The sequence below is a fragment of the Conger conger genome, chromosome 19 (genome assembly GCF_963514075.1).
Source record: "Conger conger chromosome 19, fConCon1.1, whole genome shotgun sequence".
Lineage (NCBI taxonomy): Eukaryota > Metazoa > Chordata > Actinopteri > Anguilliformes > Congridae > Conger > Conger conger.
Window position 1 is genome coordinate 18,957,235 of NC_083778.1, and position 16,272 is coordinate 18,973,506.

At 44.1% G+C, this 16,272-nt stretch overlaps 2 protein-coding genes across 3 annotated transcripts in view; both read left to right on the plus strand.

Annotated features, from left to right (window-relative positions):
• Positions 1-126: 126 nt before the first annotated feature.
• Positions 127-11,251, plus strand: LOC133119374 (protein mono-ADP-ribosyltransferase PARP12-like). Of its 2 annotated transcripts, none has more exons than XM_061229916.1 (12): positions 127-511; positions 790-925; positions 1,191-1,503; positions 2,902-2,952; positions 3,084-3,210; positions 3,614-3,779; positions 4,066-4,186; positions 4,612-4,708; positions 5,193-5,274; positions 5,757-5,887; positions 7,930-8,081; positions 8,695-11,251. In XM_061229916.1, exons 1-12 carry the CDS (start codon positions 234-236, stop codon positions 9,651-9,653), a joined length of 2,613 nt encoding a protein of 870 aa, XP_061085900.1. In that variant the 5' UTR covers positions 127-233; the 3' UTR covers positions 9,654-11,251. The 2 variants fall into 2 exon arrangements, with proteins under 2 accessions (XP_061085900.1, XP_061085901.1); XM_061229917.1 differs by having other exon boundaries at positions 5,196-5,274.
• Positions 11,252-13,467: 2,216 nt separating this feature from the next.
• LOC133119284 (synapsin-3-like) overlaps positions 13,468-16,272 on the plus strand; it is a 106,429-nt gene continuing 103,624 nt past the window's right edge. The window contains exon 1 of the mRNA XM_061229812.1: positions 13,468-13,597. The gene's annotated coding sequence lies outside the window, so the exon portion shown is untranslated. The remainder of the gene's footprint in view (positions 13,598-16,272) is intronic.

A 16,272-nucleotide genomic window follows, 5' to 3' on the forward strand; every position in this document is an offset into this window, starting at 1 on the left:
ATCAACGTGCATAATTCATAGTCTTTTTGAACTGAAGTCCTACATTACGGTAAATCGGAGCTTAAGTTTCGTTTTCCACCGAAGTGGTGGAGCTTGTTTATTACGTCGGTGATGTGACATTACTGTTTTTGTACAGTCGTCAGGCAACAGCGAGAACTGGACGAAGACATCGGCAGCGGGCAATACTCATAGTTTTGATTAAAGGCTGTATTTTGAGTCGACGGCAATATAAAATGACGGAGTCTTTTGTGATCAAACTGATTTGCGACAATCGTGGGGCGATGGATTACGGAGATCTAGTCGACATTGGTTCTGGGCTTCTGGATGTAAAAGGCGTCATTGACACGGTCATACAAAACGATAATTTTTCCGTTGTTACAGTTAATGGAAACAAACGAATTGTCGTTAAGACTAAAGTAAGACTGTGTAAAGCCAGAGACTGCACTGACTGCCGCAATTTGCACCTCTGCAAATTCTACCTTTACGGAGACTGTAAGAGCAGCATGTCGCGGTAAGATTCGTAGACCAATTTTCTAACCTGACAAAGCATAAAATAAGACCGAGCCTTTTAACAAGTATTTTATCGGATTTTGTATAGGCTATTTAATTATATTAACAAATATTATGTTAAGAGCTCGTGTTTTCTCCGCTTAATATTTTCTTTAGGACTACAAGTGGAGGAGCTGCATGTGTAATTTATTTATTTTCTTATACAGAGATTCGTAATCTAATGAAGTGAGACTGAAACGTCATCATTCGGGGACCATTTATTTTATTTATTTATTTTAGGCGAGGGTGCCGCTTTTGCCATGACATGAACTCGGAGCACAACGCTCGAGTCCTGCGAGACAACAGTCTGCAGGAACTGGACAGCAGCGAACTCTGTACCCTGCTGCTTCAGAACGACAGCACCCTCTTACCACCGGTAAATCCACGACTCTCACGCACTATTCCCGTCCTCCGGGGAATCTCGTGCCGGAACCCGCGGAAGAGTTGATGCATATTTTTTTTGAACATATTTTTTTTAGGGAAGGATTGTCTCCTGCTTAGTATAATCAACTAAGTTGCGTTGGATAAAAAACCTCAGCCAAATTACATGTAATGGAATGGCAAAATCTGTGTCTCTGAAACATAGTCTTCTCTGAGACCGTCCTGATGCGCTGAACCTTGCGCATGACTTTTATTTTCAGGTGTGCTTCTCGTACAACAAAGGCGATGGGGCGTACGGAAACTGCCCAGACCAGGAGAGCTGCAGGAGGCTGCACATCTGTGACCGCTACCTCAGAGGAGCCTGTCAGGCCGGGGCCAACTGCCGCAGGTCACATGACTTCTTCGAGCCCCACCCACAGAAAACCCTGCAGGAGAGAGGCGTGCCCAGCGAGCTGATTGGCTCCATGCTGTCCGTCTACCAGAACATCCAGGCCTTGAAGAACAGTGACAACGGTGCGAACAGGAATCAGCCAACACATGCAGGCAACGTGAACAGCAGCAGAAGACAACAAGGTAACAGACTCCATTAACACTGACTCGCATTTCATTAGTTTAGTGAACAGTCTCATCCGGGGTGACTTGCAGTCAAAGAAACCTGAGAACAGTGCATTCCTGTGTTGTGTGGTTGACAGTAGTGGCAGACCTTGCCAACACATTCCCCAAACCAGAGAGTCTAGATGCATGCTAACGTGTGCCAGCTTAAAAGATAATGCACCTCACATTCATCAAGCAATCACCATACACCCATATGAACTTATTGAGCAGGGCTGTCCAATCCTGTTCCCATTATTGGCATTTTGGCAGACGCTCTTATCAAGAGCGATGTACAGTTGATTAGACTAAGCAGGAGACAGTCCTCCCCTGCAATGCAGGATTAAGGGCCTGTGCGGATCTTATTGTGATTACACCGGGATTAGAACCACCAACCTTGTGTGTCCCAGCCATTTAACTTAACCAGCTACAGGCTGTCCCCCGGTGTGGACCAACTGGTTGGTTTTCATTTCTGCCCTAATTTGTTTCTACTTTTTCGCAGCTAAACGAGATCTCTAGCTTGGATCGAGGTGTTGCTTTGTTAGGGTTTGGCTGAAGGCCTACAGGATGGCAGATCTCCAGAAACAGGGTTTTGGGCAGCCCTGCTTGACTCATTCATTCAATGTCTTCATTGATCACAGTGTTCACTCAGCATGGCGAATCCAGACTGTGTTAGCTGAATGCTACCCAATTAGCTCTTGGTTTCTTAAACAGACGGGAGGTCTCACCCACTAGATTTTCCTTCCGGAAGTTTCTGTTTCTCATCCGCAAACAAGACATACATTTGAAGAAAAACTAGCGGAAACATATGAAACAAAAAAAGAAATTTGATTTGTCATCTTTGCACTCAAATGGCAATTCTTCTTCTGGTATTCCTGCAGACTTTCGGTTACGTCTCTTGCACATCCTGTTCATTTTCATTCTGCTAATAGATGCTGTGCACAAAATAAGTGCTTTGTGGCACTAAGTAGCAGCTGAGGTCAGCCGGTTTTAGAGGCATGTGTCCAGTATGAAATCTCTGAGTATGGGCACATGTTATAAATGTTAAAATGTATAGCTGCTTGAGAGTCTTTATAATACTGTTGTATTGTTGAGCTCTGTTTGTATTGTATTGCTCGAGTGTGCAGTTGAACCCTTTGATTACTGGTTGATTTGTGTGCATCTCAGAGACACCCACCTATATATATATATATATATATATATATATATATATATATATATATATTCTCTGTGGACAGGGTGTGGACTGTAGTCAATGATGGAGTGTACAAATCCTGTAATGTACAAATCCTGTTGCCTATTTAATGTTTATTTTTTGCAGATAATAAGTTTTCTTGGTGGCTGTCTTACACTAAGTTTTAATTGATATGTCTTTTTCAGAAAAGACGGAGATCTGCCTTTATTTTGTCAAGGGCAGCTGCACACAAGGAGGTAAGAACTACGTGTGTGCCTCTTTGCGTGAGTGATGAATGAATTTATTCATATGAATTTACATATGAATTTCATTCCATTACCACAATGGTTATTCGCTTCACCCAATGTTTTTCATATTTGTATCCAAGACAGATGCTGGAGAGACCACTCCACCATGCCATATAAATGGGAGGTGAGAAATGGAGACAGCTGGACGGCTCTCCCAGACAACGAAGAGATCGAAAGAGACTTCTGCGACCCCAGCAATGTGTACAGGTGCATTCAACGTTGGAGCCTTTTTCAGCTCTCAGCTTCAGGCGTGAGGGCACTAATGTGTGATTGGAATGTTCTAATGCTGATGCAACTATGGCGACTAGTCATTGAAAGCAGTGGAGTTCTAGAACACCTACTCTTCAAAGGGCTGGATGCACATTGGAGCCCATAACTCAGGCATTACATTACATTAATGGCATTTGGCAGACGCTCTTATCCAGAGTGACGTGCAGTTGATTAGACTAAGCAGGAGACAGTCCTCTCCCCTGGAGCAATGCAGGGTTAAGGGCCTTGCTCAAGGGCCCAACGGCCCTTGCGAGTCCCAGTCATGTACGTTAACCACTACGCTACAGGCTGCAGGGAACATTGTGAATAACCGTCTGTGTGCTCTCTGGTCTGCCCTCAGCCGAGGAGTCCAGCCCGTTTATTTTGACACCATGACCCGCGGGCCGACCCAGGTCCGGCGTCTCTCCACGGTCTCCTCTGTGGTCCAGCCCACTTTCGTCCTCACCACCACCTGGGCCTGGTTCTGGCAGGACGAGCACAACAATTGGATCCAGTACTGCTCAGTGGTATGTGAGGAATCTCATAGGTGAATCTTATGTCGAATCCTTTTCTCGCCCACATTGTGTTCTCATTGAGTTCAAGATGTCTTTTTCAAGAAACGTTTTGCAAGTATTTCATCGGTTCAAATACACCAGACGAGCTAGAAAAGTATTTGAATCCAAAACAACTCCATATTTGACCCCAGGTCTCAAGGGCAGTCACGTTGCATTTTGCTTTGCTTTTATTTCTGTTGTTGGGAATAATTATGTGGATCCAAGCCCTCAACTTCAAATTGACTCTGATCTCTGACAGAAAGGGCAGCACAGACTCTCCTCCATCACGAGCGAGGACCTGGAGAGGAAGTACCAGGAGGACAGCCGTGCTGTGATGGAGTTCACGGCGGGGGCGCAGACCTACAAGCTCAGTTTCCCAGGTAACCGGAGTACTGTGTGCCACGTTGGTAAAAGAGTCATCGGCTGATGACGGACTTTCTTGGACAAGTTACTCTGATTTACCTCCTCGCTGGTGTGAAGATGGCAGTCAGTAACTGTCCCATCCCTGGTGTGAAGATGGCAGTCAGTAACTGTCCCAACCCTGGTGTGAATATAGCAGTCAGTAACTGTCCCATCCCTGGTGTGAATATGGCAGTCAGTAACTGTCCCATCCCTGGTGTGAATATAGTCGTCAGTAACTGTCCCATCCCTGGTGTGAATATAGCAGTCAGTAACTGTCCCATCCCTGGTGTGAATATAGCAGTCAGTAACTGTCCCATCCCTGGTGTGAATATAGCAGTCAGTAACTGTCCCATCCCTGGTGTGAATATGGCAGTCAGTAACTGTCCCATTGTGCTGTTTGCAGACATGATTCAGACAAACGAAGAATACGGCACCAAACGGCAGGTGAGGAGACGGCCTGTGTTTGTCTCCACAGCGGATGCTCGGAGAGCCAGGACCAAGTGAGTCAGCCTCATGTCTTTACTGCCCAGCTTGGAGTCACTGTTTTGGGCTGTTTAAGTCTCGACTGGGCCCCCCACACCCTCACAAGGAGAACTGAACCCAAAGCGCATTCCGTCCTTTGATATTTAACTTCTGACGTTTTTAATTGCGGGGTAATTTAGGGTTATGTCATTTAGAAAAAATGACAGATCATTTGTTGAGTTGAGAGGGAAAGATCCAGCCTTGGCTTGTGATAGAGAGGCTGTCCAGTCAGTAAAACATTTTATGCTTGATCCAGTTATAAGGCTCTTCATTTCTGTAGAAAGACTTTGCCTGCTTACAAAGTCACCACCATACTTATTAGCACTTTTTACAATGATCCTGTGCATGTTAGCACCACCAAGCATGTTAAACCTTGGCATTTGTTGACCAAATCCCATTTAAAATACCAACTTAAGCATTTTTCTGTCTTTTATTTATTGTCATTTTCATTCTCTGTTTCAGCAGAAACAACAGGCCAGGTAATAACTTCAAAGCGGTGCCGGGATACTGGGACAAATCCATGTTACCGGACACTGGATACAAGGTACCACACTAATAACCTACATTTCATGGGGAACCTAATTAAGCTGTAGACACACAATTAGATGTTGATTTAACCGCTAATCAAGAAATACACAGGGGAAAATGTCATATACTGTTTTGGTAGAGCCAGCTAAAGTTTGTTCTTGGACCCCCAAAATGTTCTGACCTTCCTCTGTGGCTCCAGTGGTCTAGTCTTATCCAAAAAGAGGCGGTGCTCGTTTTTGTTTTAGCCTCATGCTTACACACCTGATTCAGCTAATTAACTAATCGCGGTCTTCCATGAAGACCTTTTTAAGTAGTGTTGAATTGTGCAGAAACGGTGCATTTTGACGCTGCTGCATCATCGGGGTCGTATGTGAGCCGAATGTTAGGCCCCCCAGTGAATATCAGGTGAGGAAACTGTGATCTAAGATGGCCGCTCTGTGATCTAAGATGGCCGCTCCGTGATCTAAGATGGCCGATCGGTCTTCCTTCCTTTCCCAGACGATCCCTCTGCAGGAATCGTCAGAAGAATACCAGAAGATCCTGGTTCTTTTTCAGAAGACGATGAGGGGATATAGCATACACAGTGTCGAGAGGGTCCAGAACAGGGCATTGTGGGAAGTCTTTCAGTGGTATGTTGTTTGTCTGTTTGGCATGCGTCTATTTTAACAAAAGATATTTTAATATTTACAATTTACAGTACAGCTGTTGGACGGAAACTTACTGTACACAATGCAAGGGGGATTTCATTGAGGTTTTTAAATTGATCAATTAAATTTGAATATTTGTCAGGCAGTTCTATCTGCAGAAAAAGAGGGCAGAGGTGTGCTTGTGTTTCTCCCTGGTTATGGTTTTGGGAGTGGTGGAGTGGAGACATCAGGTTTTGTATAACAGGCTCTATTTATTTTTTTATTTTCTACTTTATAAAAGGTGAGTCAGGTCCCATGACGACCAACACTGACTCATTTATAGATACGATAAGGTGTTCATGTGTTGTGTAAAACAAATAACACAGAATAATGCTATCAGCTCGCATTTCATTGTGTGACGATTTGAAATGGATGAAGTGCTATTGCATTTCATGGAATATAAATTGAGTCTTAATTTTAAGTTATTCAGTAACTTCAATTCAGGTGAATAAATTTGTTCTTGACTCAGATGCAACATCTATATTAGGTTTATATATATATATTTTTGGTTATATTAGGACAGCTGTTAAATGAGAAGTTGAAAAGATTATTAAGCGTTGGCACAGCAAGCAGGGTGGTTACGGAGTGCCGTTACACCCCTGAGCTGTGCCAATATCCACGATATGCCACAGGTTTGAGTTCCATAACGCTTTTATACGACAGTTACCACATTTATCTTTCAACATTTCACAAAAGAAAGACAAGACAAACTTTAAATGAATGTATTTTTAATGGCACTATGTTTTATGGTAAATGTATTCTTCCGCTGAACAGTAGTTTATTGGTTGCCAAGCAACGGTATTGCTAAGGTTATTATCCCCACTGCACTCGTGAAGCAACGGCACTGACGTTAGCTACTTGCAATAATGTATCCCCACTGCACTCACGTTAGATAGCTAGCTTGCTTGCGTTACCCCTGACGCCACTGACACACCAGTAATTTATCTTTCTTGTAGATGTTTCTCTGGACACTGTCAGATAACGTGGAGTTATTGAAATAACTCATAGCGTCTGAGTCATGTTTGACTGAGTCAACGTTTGCTTCGCCGGGGTTTGGGGGTCTTGCCGATATTTCGATCCGAAGATGTTGTCTTCGTTGTTTAGTTATTTTCTTCGTTCCTACTCCTTTCCAAGTCCCTGAGAAAGTCAACACTTAAAAATCATTCATTGCGTTTTACGTTTGGGTACTTGCGGCAAAATTATTATCATGTTAATTTCAGTTCCAAAGTAGAAACAGTCATCTACAAACGCGGAGTAATATTAAAAGATGTGTGAACATTCCATTTAGCCGTGCGTATATCATGGTTATTGGCACGGCTGGAACGCAAACTGACCAATAGAGATCAAACGGCCGGACCTAGATTTAAACACTAAAATGGTTCCTCTACAAAGTAGAAGGATTGAAAACCTTGACATATTTGAAATATTTACGAACTTTAACGCTTTTGTGTATAATGTATAAGCGAGGAAACAGCCTGTGCGTCACGTGAATGTAGGATCCTCTTCAGTAGAGACGGAGAAATATGGTTGTAATATGGAAATATTGGTGTCCGAGATCAGTCACAAGCACGTGTGCGTTTTTTCTCTGTAATCACTCATGTGTCCATGATGAGAAGCAGGAAGTGGAACTGCGTGACATCATTTTGTTTCGTCTTCGGAGTCTTTCCAGCACCTAAAGGGGCGACTAAATATAGCTTTGGCTGCCAGACAAGGATTTATCAGTCGTCTGGCCTTGAGTAGGAAAAAGCATGAGCATATTGTAGCATTTCAGATTTACCGATGACTTTGCACGGTGTTTAAGGAAGTAGTGGGGTGAATGCCACTCTACTCTACTCTACTACTTATGATCTGTTATTGTGAGCGAGAGGAGAAATTACTCTGTCGAAACCGCTGACCTTGCGGGTCCCATTCATGTAGCTTAACCACTACGCTACAGGCTGCCCTAAACGCTGCAGGTAACCATACACATGAGATGTGTGTTGCAGGAAGAGGGATCTGATGAGAACCAGTAACGGCGACAAACATTTCGGCGACAGACTGCTGTTCCACGGCACCGACTCTGTCCACGTCAACGCCATCTGCAGGGAGAACTTTGACTGGAGGCTCTGCGGAACTCACGGAACGGCCTACGGGAAAGGTGGGTCAGGACCTCTGCTTTTCCCTGCTGTTTGTAAATAATAAATAAATGTGTTATTTTGCTTCTGCTTTATCCAAAGGCACTTACAGTTGATTAGACTAAGCAGTAGTCCCTTCCCCCGTCCGCCCCCAGAGCAATGCAGGGTTAAGGGCCTTGCTCAGGGGCACAACAGCTGTGTGGATCTTATCGTGGCTGCACCGGGCCTTGAACCACCAACCTTCCTGGTCCCAGTCATGTAGCTTAGCCACTCTAGCCACTTCTAGATTCACTCTCGGATACACGGCACCTTGCTCCCTTGGCTTCCCTGCGTGCAAGCCAAAAGCGATTGGCATGCCATGCACAGCGTGCTGTGTATTTGTAGCGAGGAGGCTAATGTTAGGCAAACTTTAACAAGAGAAAGCAGCATATGGACATAGTAGCCATCAGGCGATCAAAAGTCAATTCCAGTGTATTTTTAATCACGACATTGCAGCGACGACTCATACTGATAGATAATACTTCACATGGAAATGTGTATTGTGTACGTGGACAAAAGTGCATGCATTGATCCCAATGTCTAAGTTAATAGTTTTATAAATAATTTTTTAATCAAGCGTTTTTTCTGTTTTTACAGGGAGTTACTTTGCTCGAGACGCGAGGTACTCGCACGGCTACACCGGCGCCTCGGGAGTGAGGACCATGTTTGTGTGCCGGGTGTTGGTCGGCTGCTACACGAGAGGAGACTCCAGCTACCTCCGCCCCCCTTCCAAAGACGGCGGGGACTCCGTGTTCTACGACAGCTGCGTGGATGATGTCCGCAACCCCTCCATTTACGTCGTTTTTGAAAAGCACCAGGTTTACCCCGAGTACATCCTGAAGTACGATGAAGATATGTGGTTTCCCTCCGCGTTCTCCACAGTAACGGTGTCATCTTTTGGCCTGAACTCAACTCCTGCTCCACCAGCGCCCAGTGCCTCCTCACTTGCTACCATGACCCCACAACCTGCACCAGCTCCTGCCGTGGTCCCAAAACCCATACCAGCTCCTGCAGTGGTCCCAAAACCCATACCAGCTCCTGCAGTGGTCCCAAAACCCATACCAGCTCCTGCAGTGGTCCCAAAACCCATACCAGCTCCTGCAGTGGTCCCAAAACCCATACCAGCTCCTGCAGTGGTCCCAAAACCCATACCAGCTCCGCACCCACTGAGCACTAGCTCTGTGACCTCCAACCCCTGGCAAGCCTCCAGAGGATCACATGACTGGGTACGTAATTTCAACAGCGAAGACTTTAAACCGGACTCTTGGCTCGATTTGCCCTCCTCAAATACATCCAGCCTGGAAAGCATCGGAGGAACCGCCACCTCATCCACCTCCCCGTCTGCTTCCGCCTACCGCACCCCGACCAGCGCGTACTCAGCCGCGGTGTTCCGCGCAAACCGGTACTCACCGAGCACCGCGGCCGGTTCCACTGCCACCGCCAACCGCTACGGGGCGTCTTCTCTGTCTGGTTCCGCTCACCTGAGCAGGTCTTCTCCCGCCGTGAATACCCCCCAGAGCAAGAATGCCAAAGACAAGGACTGCACGATCCTTTAAATTCTTATTTCAGACGTGATTTCAATGCGTTTGGAAAGCAGGCGACGAATCCTTTTAGCGAATGCGATCGCGCGCTTCCCGCAAGTAATTTGTAAATGAACTTATTTGTGAAATGGACTGCTTTCACTGTGGAGCGACAATCCTTAGCTTATAACCGCTGTAAGGGTAATATTCTTAATTGATTCTTAATTGACAACGTGTGTTAACATAAAGACAATCACGCGATAAAAAAAATAAAATAAAAAAACTTTTCTTTTTAATCCTTATTACTATTGGACCTATTCTGAATTAAGTGCTTACTAGGAGTTTTTCTCTGTCTCTCTCCCAGCAGACAGACTGCCTTTTCTGTATCTGTTTTTCTTTTCGTTTTTTCCGTTCTTAGCATTTTCGTTCCTTCTTTCCCCTCTGTGACGACACACCTCAAATCGAAGCAGAAATTAAGCAGTAATCAAGATCTCATGAAAGTATTTTATTTGTATTGGCTTTCCAAACTGCTCATTGCTTCATTGCTTTAAGGTCATTAATGGCCAAAAGGCTTTAAGGGTTTAAGTGCCGTATTTTTTTTGATAGACATTTTAATTGGGCAATAGTCAGAGGGCGCAGGTAGCTTTTTCAACACTATTATTTCCTGTACTAACACTATTATTATAAGACCTTCCACCCACTCGAGTCCACAGTCATTTACCCCCAGGTTACTTCCGTTTCAGGCCTGATTTCTGCCCCGTGTTCCTTCTATTACCCTGTAAAGTGCCTTTGTGACCGCTCTCTGTAGAAACCGTTGACAGATAATATGGATTTGATACGATTTGCCATCACACAGGACAGACACCCGATCCAATTTCTGCACTGAGTATGAATTACTTCTGTTATTCTGTTGTTGCTGGGTGACTGGTTCCATTACACTACATTAGTCCTTTGCCAGATGCTCTTATCCAGAGCGACTGAAGACAAGGTGCACATCAGGACCAGGAACAGTCGAGGCGAACAGAAGAAAAAAAAAAAAGTTTTGAAGTTGGCGAACGTTAGCTAACTGCCAACTTTTTTACCATTTATAAAAATAAAAAAAATGGCAATGAATGGCGTATCCCAGCTTAACACGAAATGGTGTCGCAATGTTACAGGAATGTTTTATGAATGTTATAACCTGCCATTAACATGGACAACAGCATTGTGAGAACGTTTTGTGTTTGCTGGGAAACGGCAGTGAAGTCTACATACCTGTATATTCACAATGCGACAAGCATAGTCGAGCACAATCAAGCGTCATCATGCGAACAGAGAACTGCAGTGTGCCTTGTCTCATGAAATGCAAAGCAGAGACATGGTGGTATAACCACTGAGTGATGGGCGCTCAAATCTCTTTTGATTGGTGAGAATGTTTACTCATCAACTAATCAATGAAAACGCTTTGTCGCCACGACGACAGGAACATGATCGGTTTCTGTGTGTCAGTTATTCAAGCAATATCTATTAATAGGAGACTTTACTTAAAAGGAGAATTGTGTTGAACGTTGGCCATTGCTTTTTAAAGTGATTCAAGTTTTCTGAATTTGCTGATTTTCATGACACAAATAAATAAAATATTTAAAAAAGTTAAATGTTTTGTATTCTTTGTTGAAAGCATGAAATTGTCCACTCACAATAATTAAAGACAACAAACAAAACCCTTGGCGGAACATTTTGCAACATCCCCTTCATGGTGAAATGCTGTTATTTAAAAAAATAAAATAAATCATATAATTTATCATATGAATCCTAATCCTCAACCAAAATAACAGGGGCAATTTCCAGTCATTACCTCCTCTTTAATTAGTCATTTTAATTTTGCTCTTAACTCGAAAGACTTTTAATGAGTTTCCGTCTTGTGGCAATAAATATACCATAAAAAGTACACTCACTGAGCACTTTATTATGTACAGCTTGTTAATGCAAATATTTTATCAGCCAGTCATGTTGCAGCAACTAAATGCATAAAAGCATGCAGACGTGGTCAAGATGTCCAGCTGTTATTCAGACCAAATGTCGGAATGGGGAAGAAATGTGATCGAAGTGAATTATTGTTGGTGCCAGACAGGGTGGTTTGAATATTTCAGAAACCGCCGATCTCCTAGGATGTTCACGTGCAACAGTCCCGAGAGTTTGCAGAGAATGGTGTGAAAAACGAAAAAAAACAAAAAACATCTACACACAGACCAGGGCCACGTCTAGCCCTGACAAAACGTAGCAAAAACGTAGCAAAAACGTTGAACATCCTGTTGCAGACCGCGGGCGGACTGACCGACGTGGTCTGGTTTGCTCCTCTGGTGTCTGAGAAGGCGTTCTCCAGGCTTTAAATCCTAATCCTGCGTCGTTATTGATTCAGGCTGCACCCCTGACACACCCACAGGAGAGCAAACACAGCTCAAAGCCTGTTGCCAATCGTTGCTCACCGTTGGGAGGAAACGTATCTTTGAACACAGAAACCGTGGCAGAATGTTTTTTTTTTTTTTCGGGGTGGAACGTGCCCCAGATTTCCTGCTATGTTTGACTGACAGGTGCCTGGCCCTGCAGGTGGTCATTGATAGGGCAGGAGGGGGGAGGGGGGCTGTGTGTCTCAGCTGCTCTGATGAGCAACAGGCATCTCACCTTTGCATTTCCTATTAATATTTAACTATTTGTCACCTTTGGAGCTGGAGTGTGTCCTGGTTACCTTATCTGGAGTAATTTTCTTAACCAGCAGTGGATGGAACTGTTAAAGTAACATTATTTGATTGGTGTTTTTGTTTTTGTTTGTTTTTTTGGTTTCACAGGATTCCCTATAGCACACAAATACAGTAAATGTAAATGAAAAATGATTATTAGAGATTTAAAGATTTGTATTCTCTACTTTTTTATTTATTCTGAACCACCAGCACGTTCCACGGTGGCTCTGAAGTGCCAAAACACACACAAACGAACGAAAGGAAAACACAAAAACGGAGACTTACAGCTCTGAAGTGGGAATCGCAACCGTTGGTAAAACGGTTATTCAAGTGCAGGAGCCTGCGAGGTTCAAGTGCAGCACGCGGCGCACAAAATGACGGCTTAATTACAGATATGTACACATTAATGTACACATTATTAATGAATGTATAAAATCAATGATTAGTTTACAAGTCTAAAACGGTGACGTGCCGACCCAAATGGAGAACCAAGTGTTTGCCCCAAACATGTACGTCGCTCTGGATAAGAGCGTCTGCCAAATGCCATTAATGTAAACATGAAGCTTACTTGTGTGCGTATGTATGTGTGGAGCCTATGGACGTATGAGTATGTCTAATGTTTGGTGACCGAAGGTTTTTGAAGTTCATTAATATGGCCAACCAAAGGAACCGCTGAATCGGCTGTTCAGATACGCACCCCCTCACCCCCCACCCTCTTTTTCCTATCTGCCCAAAACGGTTAACAGGTGGAACACACAACAAAATACTTGGAAGAGTTGAATTTGTGTTTTATCAGTCAGTTTCTGAGCCATTTTATTGCAGCACTGACACTATAATATGAATACGGCATGTAGAAATATATAATGCAGGCCTATTTTCATATCATACAAATTATTATAGCACAATATGAACATTATGTGGAAAGTAATTTTCAGAAGGCAAATTTATTATAATGTCCTGTTGTGCTGCTGAAAGCGGGCCCCAGATTATTTTATTTTTTTTATCACGAAACGTCATTTTCTGCCGGCCTCTCGCAATACCGTTCCGCTGTTTTTAAAAATATATATATTTGTGAATTTCAGAAACTGCTCGTTTCGGCCAGCGCGTCTCGTCGAGCAGTGCAGAATGTACGAGGGCGATGGACTTCCTAGTTACCCAGCATGCTTTGCGGTGCGGGGAGGCTGAGGCGGCCGTCGCTGCATGGTAGTGGTGACTGGAGTGCAGTAGCATCATAACAGACTTCCGACGAGGACCCGTCCTCAGGTAAAACACGTACATTTCACGGTTTACAGGGCACTATTCGAAAGTACAAATCAAACAAATGTACAGACGGTTATTCTGTTATTATCATGTTTTTTTTTTAGGTCTTTTAATTACCTTCCGTGTTGTCTCAAACGCTGATTTAGCGCGTGTCACTTCACCATAAACAAAAGCAATTGATATTGGCTACCGTGATGTTTCAGGGTCTATGTAAAATTGCCTGAGGACTGGGAAAGTAGAATGTATAATTTGAAGCTGCTAAAGCAATGTTTGTTTTTCTTTTCGGGAAAACCATTGCTGCAATAGTCGTGTGCTGGTGTGTGCGCGCGTGGCAATGCGCGTGCGAGCGAGCGAGCGTGTAATTCTCTTTGGTTTAGGTATTGATTTTTAAAATCAAATGGAAATTATATCGCTTATGTGGTTTACAATAATCACAACGGGATTGTTTTTACGCCATGGACGCCAAAAAACGTTTTAAACGTCACGTCAAAAGTCGTGCAGTAGCTAGGCTGTATTCCACACCGGCATGTAATTAGTAAAATTAGCTGAAAGCTACGCGGATATGAAGCCTCTGATTGCCAAACGGCAACTGACGCGGGGCTGCCCTAATGCACTTGTTGAAATTTACCGACGTCCACCCGACCATGACAGACGGATAATTTTCATCCTAAACAAACTTAATATTAACCAGCACAGGCCCCGCAGACCGGAAAATTATATAGCTACAACTATAACCACTTAAAATGAGCGGTACCCTACGATATTATTCGGACTGGCGTACAGACGACAGTTTGGCAGATCTGCACTCACGGACATGCATTCAGCTGAAGGAATTAAAGAAGCGAAGTCCTATTTTGGATATTCTACGGTAAACCGCTAACTCAACGTTCAGCTGTACTGTGAAGTGGTGGCCGAGCACCAGATATGAAATGTGTTATAAAAGGTGTCCTACGCGACGCAATCTGAATAAGTGGTTTTGGTGCCTGTCCATGGTGCTGAACTGTCACACTTTTCTATTGGCTGGACTTCCGCCCATGCCCTTAAAATAGACATATTTTGCAATAAACAGTTTTTATTTTTTGCGATTTATGAGCAGTGAAGTGATTTTGTTTTTCACGAAACTTCTTTCCCCATGTTCGCTTCCATGCAAAAGTCAATGATGATGGCAAGATCCAAACTGTCTGACTAACAAGAAGTAACTGACTCTGTTGTTTGGGTTTATTTTGATTAATAACATTAAGTAACTGACTGTTGTCTGGGTTTATTGATGATGCAGAGATGCGGAAACGCACAGCCGCAATGGATGCGAAGGAAATGACCAAAACCTAAAGTGTGATTAATTCAAGCTCCCACTCTCTGTAATTCAATAATGGCCTTCATTAAGGTTATGTTCTGCCGAAAACACATCTTTGGTCTTCCAGATCATTTCAGAGGTACACACTTGAATGATCATGAGACATCGACTTGAAAAGATACCACATCATATGTAAATGAGCTCCTTTGCATACTTCATTCAAGATGGCGGAAATGACAAATTCGGACATTTCTGGAGCAGTCTATAATCTGAAGTCTATCACCAAGTTAGATATACCTTAACTGGACCTGATGTTTGACAGATGGTTTGTGTGTGTGTGTGTGTGTGTGTGTGTGTGTGTGTGTGTGTGTGTGTCTGTGTGTCTGTGGTTGTGTTTCTTTATTCTTAATGCACTCACTGGGAGGAAAAACTAACGACACTTAATATATTTAGGCTTATAATTCCTGTTATGATGAGTTATTTTGTCCGTGGGTCCTGGCGAAGTGGCTATGTCGGGTGGGGCCACAATTGGCATTCAGAACCAGATCAGCGGGTGATTCCCTGCCCTGAAAATAAGTGCTTTACCAGGACACCTCACTCCGCTATCCCCAAAAACCTTTTCATACTCTGAACACTCTTTTGTTCTGCAGGCTTGGTGTGACTGATACGCTAACACTCTTGTTGTATTAAAACTTGAATTTTGGAGCGTTATACTTAGTATACGTTTCTAGCGTGTGGGTCTTAGTCTTTCAGAGTAACTGACACTGTTTTTGACTGGACGTTGAGGCTCTGCGTTGGCATGCTCTGACCACTCCCGCACCACTGCTGCCCGTGTGTGAAGCGTGCGCGTGTCTGCATCGCTGGCCGCAGGTCACCATGTCCGCGTCTTTTGCGCTCCAGGGGCCTGTAGGCCCAGGCAGACGGAGCTCTCGTTCCTGCGTGGGACACGGTGCGTCTCGTCTCTGCCAGGCGGCCTCCCCGTGGGGGTAGGGGGAGACGCCCGCCTTGTGAAACGTCTGAAGACACGTGCGCACGCCGGCGCAACGGCACGAGGTGCAGACGCAGAGAGAGTAACTGCGAAAACGACTTCCACACTTGATGTGAAGTTTGAATCTGTCAGTCGAGTTGACCTATCGGCCAGAACAAGCCTTCGTCAGAACCAGAAGTAGGACGCTGGCCTTGAGTTGGCACTCGTGCTGTTGTGCAGGGATCCTGTGTCGGCCCCATGTTTTATGCATGCCGTACACGCTTCAGTTTGTACGGAACTTTAACTAACAAACCCTCCTTGGCACTCCACCAGAAAGGGAAACGTATTTATATCTTATTTTAGTATTTATTTGAGTAAATATCTGAGGTCCGCCCCCTGCACGCATAGCTAGACTTA

Coding starts and splice junctions, on each gene's coding strand:
- LOC133119374 (XM_061229916.1), top strand. CDS start 234: ATGACGGAGTCTTTTGTGATCAAACTGATTTGCGACAATCGTGGGGCG. Junction 1,504..2,901: donor CAGCAGCAGAAGACAACAAG/GTAACAGACTCC, acceptor TGTCTTTTTCAG/AAAAGACGGAGATCTGCCTT. Junction 8,082..8,694: donor CGGAACGGCCTACGGGAAAG/GTGGGTCAGGAC, acceptor CTGTTTTTACAG/GGAGTTACTTTGCTCGAGAC.